Raw genomic sequence first — 7199 nt, 5'->3', positions numbered from 1 at the left:
ACCCCCAAAAGGTAGTTTTGTTCCAAACCCATTTTTTGTTTCCCCGGGTTTTTTAAAACATTACAAATCTCATTGAATTCCTGCCTTCCCTTAAACCTCATTCTACCTTCAAAACATTATTCTGTTATTGTTCCCACAATTCACATTTTTCTTATGTAATTTGCTCCTACACTTTTCCAAAGATGGCACTTTTAGTTCTTATATCTGTTTTACTATATTCACTTGGTTTAGACTTTGATTTCCATTTTTCTAGGAATTGTTTTATTGACATCCACCAGAATTTAAATTCTGCAAGGCCTTAGTATGTGTAGGCAATTACGATTCTGCATCACAGCTCTTAAAAATAATTTCCTTACTTACACTAATTACAACAATTTACTCGCCCAGTATTTCTGACAGAGTAGTGTGCATGGAATTTTTAAACTCTGCCAACTTATAAAACTCCCAAAAAAATGTGTTCCCAATTACCTCTTTCTTTCCCATCACACCTCCAACATTTGCACTCTACATTTGGAGTCTGCTTGGGGTATAAAAATACCTGTGCAAACACTTCCAAGCAAAGATCCTAACTCTTCTAGACTTTGCATATTCATCTTCCAACAAAACATTGTCCAGTAGTTTCACATTTAAACGGGTTCACACCTCTTATATCAAATCTCTCTTGCTCAAACTCAAACCTTGCTCCCCATCTACTGATGAGCTACCTTCTTACTTTCTCAAAATTGCTGCAGAGTATATTGCCTGTACTCTCTATAAACTCATAAATAGATCCATTAGTGAAACCTGTGTTCCTGCCATATGTAGTGAGATTGTATAGAAGGATTTCCATAAGGGTGGCAACTCCACAGATCCTTCTAACTTCATGTCCATTGCCATTTTGTCCCCATCTCTAAAATTCTTGAGAAATGTATACGGACCCTGTTACTCAAACATTTGCTAGACAGCAACCCGCTTACCCCCACCACATTTCTTCCACTGCATTACTTTCCTTCACCCAAACAGTAGCCGAGGCCCATGATAACAACATACTTGTTCCCTGCTTATTCCTCTATTTCTCAAGGGCTTTTGATACTGTTTCTCACTCTGAAGTTCTAAAACTCTCAGACCTCAGCTCCTCAGTCAGTTGGTTCTCAGGCTACCTCTCTAATAGTCATTAGTCTGTTTGCTGGTAAAATATCCTCTCCCCCTTCCTTCCAGTCAACACATGAGTTCCCCAGAGATCAGTCCTGGGGCCCCTCATATTCAGTATCTTCACAGACTACATTCTGCTTGCAAACTCTCTAGTCTGTTACAATATGCATATAATTCCACACTGATCCCCACTACCCATAGTAGCCCTGACCTTTTAACACTCACTTGAGGATACCTGCACAGGTTTAGAAACATGGCTGTCCAATAATCAGCTAGTACTAAATTCTAAAAGAACAAAACTCCTTCTCTTCTTTCCTAGAACACTGGCACAGCAAATCCTCCTCTGTCATCACCTCCCTCAACAATACTATCATTAAAGCTGAACCTCATACCAAACTACTTGGCACCATAATTGATGAGGAACTAAAATCCGACCAATAGATCCAACAGTGCATAAAAAAAAGCCACCAGAAATTAGGCCTACATTATAGAATTCAGAAATTCCTCACGCATACCTGCAGAATTTCTCTGCCTCACTCATTTCTCTTACCTAGTTTACTGCATGCTGCCCGTATCCTTACTAACATTCAATCTACTCTTTTGTCCAGACTTGACCAAATTTACACAAAATAACTAGATTCACCACAAACCTTCCGTACAACTCTCGCTACTGTCTTACTCTTAAGGGGCTTTATTGGCCTGAATTCTGTCATCAACTACTACATCCACAATTACAGATCACACATGCTATTCTCTACAGTCTCTCTTCTTGCCCTTCTCTCTCCAACCTTGTATCTTGCTACATCCCGCTCCAACATCTCCACTCCACTGACAAACATCATCTTGACATCTGTAATCCCAGGAGAACATCGGAAAGTCACTTTGCAAGTACTCTGCAGCACGCTTGGAACATACTCCCCCCCCCTAACATAAGAAATATCTCTCAACATCACCAGTTTAAAAGAGAGCTAAAATGCTATTTCCTAAATACTTGGTCCTGCCCATGCCAAGCTCCCACTTGACATCTCCGTAGTCTCTACCTCCCCTCTATTTGCCTCACTACTTTTCAAAGCTATTCGAATTATTTCTCCTGTTTTTCTAATCCTACTTCTCTTGTTCTCTTCTTTCCTATTTGACATTTAATATAGTGTTTTTACACTTTGTATCATACCTTTAGCCTCAACATGATAGCTTCACTACCATCATACCACTGTTATGTCTTTTTCCTGGAGATACTTTTGTTGTATAATTTATTTTTACCCTTTATTACATTTTATATTATTGTAATGGAAATTGGCGATATAACTAGTAAGCTATGGTGCTTTTGTGTGTAGACTTGAATTTGTCTCCTCAGGTTATGGAATGCATTCGAGACCTTTGTCATTGTACTTTAATTGTATGCTTGTATGTAGATTGGAGCTTTTCTTCTCTGGGCTCCGCTGAAAATGGGCCATTGGCTCAGTTAGACCAACCTGGTTAAGAAATGTCAAATAAAAAAATTAAATTTAGGAGCCATACATATATCATTGCATTGTTGTTTTGTGAATTGCTTATGCAATCTTGCCAATTCTGTCTACCCTCCGCTGATTGATTCCTATAGTTATCATGCAGTATTTTATATATTTTATTAATTATCCCTTTTTTTAACAGCAGCTTCTGTTTTAGATTCTACTAAACACTGTGCTGTGCTGGTCTTTCTCTAAGGATCTCCCTATCTCTTTCTCTTTGCCAGTACTCTGATATCAGTTATTGGTAGGGAAGGGAATCTGTAGCCTACAGTTCAAATACATTTTTGGCCTCTTCCCATTCTGTTACCTTTCTTTCTGTAATTATTTGCTCCCACTACCTTGGTTCCTTTGCCAGTTTTCACCCATAAATTCCAGTCCTCTCTTATGCTGTGTACCTATATGATGGGGGTAGGTTCATATTTCTTTAAGTATCTGAACAAATAAAAAAATGGACCGATTTACTTAGCCTTGTTTGAAAACTCATGACTAGGAAAAAGATCAGAAATCTTGCCGGCAGAATGTTTCTGGTAGATTAGTTGCTGATGTGTAAGTTTAGAAAAGTTAGTCTTTACTGTGACTTTAAAACCAGTTTAAGGGTTGGACTCTGCTGAATGTAGGCACTGAAAAGTGGTTTATGCTTATATTTAGTATCACTTATAGTTCTAGAGGTATGATCATTTGTACTATGAGCTTGCATGTGGATATTATCAAAAGATCAGTGTACAGTCATTATTCCTGTTGCTGGAAGTTAGAGTGCAGCCTTCCATAATTCCTCTGGAGGCAGAGTTAGTTCAACTAACTGAGACATATTGAGTATAATGCCCCCTTTGGTATATACCTAACCAGGCATATTCAACAAATGGAACGTCCACAGAGGTTCCTCACTAAAAGAATACAGGGCATAAGTAATATGTCCTATGCAGACCGCCTCAGGACCCTATCCCTGTATTCTGTCTCCTACAGGCTTTTGAGGGGAGATTTTTGCCTGGCATACAGGGCAGTCAGACCCCATTCTGACTAACCTCCTGCATATCTAAAAAACAAACCATACCAGAATTACTCATTCTAAAGACTTAAACCTTGCTTGTGATATAAATAGGATCTGCTGGAGAGATGGGTATGTATCCTAGAGACCGCCCCATCTATGGAACAGGCTCCCTATCCATGTGAAGCCGAGTTTCTCCCTAATTCAATTCAAGTGCAACTTGGACAATTGGATGGGAAACAGGAAATTCATCCCTGGTCTTGCACCTGTGTCTCTGATGCAAACAGGTAGCCTGTAAATGGTTAGTCTTCCAGGCCCATGCTTACACTTATCAAGGGCATCAGAACACGTCAGAGATTTGGGATGCATGGCTAGGCTTAAAAAGGCCACTGTGGTCATTAGCCTAGTAAATACCTATGAACATAAACAGTGAAAAACTGGTGAGTTTGAGTTTAAACTAGGGTCCTAGCACATGTCTAATATTTGTGTTCACTGGCTGCCTTATAGCTTTATATTTTAACATTAAGCACCTCATTGTTTTTTGTTTTTTTTTTATTGTGCTTCAAGCATTTTTCAATGTCAGGTCTGCTCAGGTGCACTATATATTTTGATGTGCTTCTGACTGTAGTTTTCCAAGTTATCATTTTGATTTAAAGTCCTGGTTTTACTTTGAGCAGTGCAATGTCCTTCTTGCTATCTTATCTTGATTTCACATTTGTGTAATTTTTGCTCAAATAATTAAAGAATTACTTTTTCCTTTGTTGACTACATTGGCTTCTGGTCTGTCCTGTATACCTGTCAGAATGTGTGGAGCTGAATTGCCATGATTAAATGCTGTAAGGTGTGTGACTGCACATGTGCAGCTCCACCAGTGGTCTGGTCATTCTAAAGATAAATCATTCCCAGCAATGAATTTTGCTGTAGTAAGACAAGTTCTGTTCAGGATTTAATTGCGAGACAGCTAGTTAAGAATACTTAAGTGCCATGCAGTAAGAAGTCTGACAGTATGCTATTTAGGAGCTTTTTCTCAACCTGGACCCTCATATGTTGCAGCATATAGGTTCATAGATTTGTAGATTACTACTAGGCTAAATGCCCTTGTGGGCTATTTTAAGCCTAGCCAGTTACTCCCATGTGAGAATCCAACCCTGCACCTTGTGTTTGTAAGGTAAACAACTTAACCATTATGCCAGCCTCCCAACCCAAAACTCATGGTCTCATAGCTAATTACTAGGCTAACTTTCTTAACAAGCCCTTCTAAGCCTAGCCAATTTCCTTCCTCAAAATGACAATCAAACCATGTACCTTCAGTCTGTGAGTCAAATACCTGAACTACCGTGCAAGGCCCCACTCATAGCTATTTCCCCTAAATGTCCAAGTTTTCCAGATTTTCTATGACTGACTGAAAGATGACTTATTCTGAAACAGGTCAGTGCCTTTATGTAAATATACTTAAATTTTGTAAAGCCCTGATTCACTGTTTGATGTATTAGGAGTTGGAGCATATCCAGGTGCATTGCCTCACGTTCACAGACCAAGAAGTCCTTGGTCAGGTGGTTGATTACTTCTTCCCCACTTGAGAATATTCCATCTGGAGTGCAGGTTGGCTAATGTTCAGTGCATTTTAAGAATTTGTGTCATTGAAATGCTTGGAATGCTCACTCTTCTACAGTTCTGAGCAACCTACTTTCATCAGTAGTTGTATTAACTTTTTGACCTACAAATGTGTCGATATTTTTGTATTTTTGTTGTTTTTAATTTCTTATTCTATAGTTATGGTGCGGTGCATGCATCTGTTTGTATGCTTTTTACAGTTCACTTGATTTGATTGTTTTTGCACGTCCAAGCATACGAATAAATCTGTGTACTTTTTTTAAAGGTATAAACCTACTCAAAAGATGGATGGCATAGGAGACGGTGCCTCCAATAATGGTCAGCATTCGGCAACCCCAGAGCAGTCTGTAGCAGCTCAGAGCCAGCATCACCAGCAGTTTATAGGTAACACATTTTCTATTTTTAACTGAAGCCCATGCTACAGAGGCAAATTAAAATCTTTGGTACACAAAAGTTTTGAGAAAATGTCTGCTACGCTCTGAAAGGGTTTGTATAAGTCATATGCAAGATTCAAATAAGTTTTAATGATTTATAATGGTGTTAAAACAGTACTTCTAATCACTGTATATTGACTGTCACATCTGTTATAAGTTCTGAATTCTGAGGTGACACTGATTCTCCATTTCTTATTTTTTAGACCAAAATGTTATTCATCTAAAAATTGCTGTAAATACACCCTAAACAAATTGTTACAGGTATATAGTCGTGCAAGATAAACCCATGATATTGCTAGTAAAGGCCTTCACCTCATTGTGGGCTTCTAATCATCTTTTACAACAAACTATACCACAATGTTAAGTTGTCTATCTCGCCTTCATTCTTGCTGGATGGGTTCGGAGCCGACCTCGGCTCCGACTCGGCCACTCTAAAAGCTCGAGAGTTGGTTCCACCGGCTCGAGGCTCCCCTTATATCCCACAATGCTAGGCGAGAGTTACCTCAGATCTCGTTTGCCGCTACAGCATCGAGGTGTTGGTTTTTCTACCGGCTTGTTGGTAAGTGTAATTTTGGTAAAATTAGATCACTTAAAACCCTATATTTTTGAATTTTTATATATTTCCCTTAGTGTAGTGGGTTTTTCTACTCCGGTTTTCCGGAAAATCCCAATTTTTTTCTAAAGAACTTTTAAAGTTCTCCCTCGGGCCTTCTGGCCTTTCTCCATCCCCTAGTGTGTGTGTGTGTTACTCTTGGTAAACTTTAGTTAATTGTTTATTTTTGAGTTTTAAAACTAGATTAGTGTAATCAGTGTGTTTGTTGAGTGTGTGTGATTACACTTTTGTCTAGGATGTCTAAAGACACAAAGGTCTCAGGCTTCAAGAAGTGTGATGCGTGCTGTCAGAAAATGTCTCTGACAGACGGTCACACTTCTTGTGTCTATTGCCTGGGGCCTTTGCACCTGCAGGACTCCTGTGCTGTATGCCACGGCTTCAGCCCCAGGGTCCTGCAGGAAAGAAAAAATAAGTTGATCCTGAGGGGTCTTCTTAAGCCGGAGGATTCCCTTTCTGTCTCTGGGAAACCCTCTAAGGCTTCTAGGTCCTCGGCTCCAGCAACTGAGCTGAGACCTAAGGCTTCTAAACCTCCGCCTACATCGGCTCCGGCTGGAGCCGATGAGTCTCAGTCCACAGTTTCTGTGGTTCCCTCGGCTCGGCTGGAGCCGAGGTAATAGATTCCGTGTCGGCTCCGTCCAGATCTTCGGAACCGACATCGAGGAAGAGGTCCAGGTCACCGTCCCTTGGCTCCGTTCATTCGGCTCCAGGATCTCCCCTGCTGTCTGAACGGAGCCATAAATCTCATTCCTCTAGGTCATCGAGACTATCGGATCATGACCTTCAGAGGGTAGTGAGTCGACTTCTTAAGTCCGAGGCACTAGCCCAGATGCTTCAGAGCCCGACTCATCAGTCGATGCCTGCCCTTGTCCATCAATATATTCCTCCTCCGACTCCGTTGAGCTCAGAGCCGGGTG

The 7199-nt window shown here is 40.3% G+C and overlaps 1 protein-coding gene across 1 annotated transcript in view; it reads left to right on the top strand.

Annotated features, from left to right (window-relative positions):
* Positions 1 to 7199, top strand: part of RFX2 (regulatory factor X2) — a gene marked incomplete at its 3' end in the record, with an annotated part of 743615 nt that overhangs the window by 511312 nt on the left and 225104 nt on the right. Inside the window, 1 exon segment of the mRNA XM_044090762.1 lies at positions 5504 to 5622. Within this exon segment, the coding sequence (XP_043946697.1) occupies positions 5504 to 5622 (119 nt within the window).

This window comes from Protopterus annectens, chromosome 13.part0, assembly GCF_019279795.1.
Source record: "Protopterus annectens isolate FY-2018-M chromosome 13.part0, PAN1.0, whole genome shotgun sequence".
NCBI classification, from domain to species: domain Eukaryota; kingdom Metazoa; phylum Chordata; order Ceratodontiformes; family Protopteridae; genus Protopterus; species Protopterus annectens.
The sequence above is the reverse complement of the archived record's forward strand: the minus strand, read 5'-3'. Positions and strand labels throughout refer to the sequence as shown.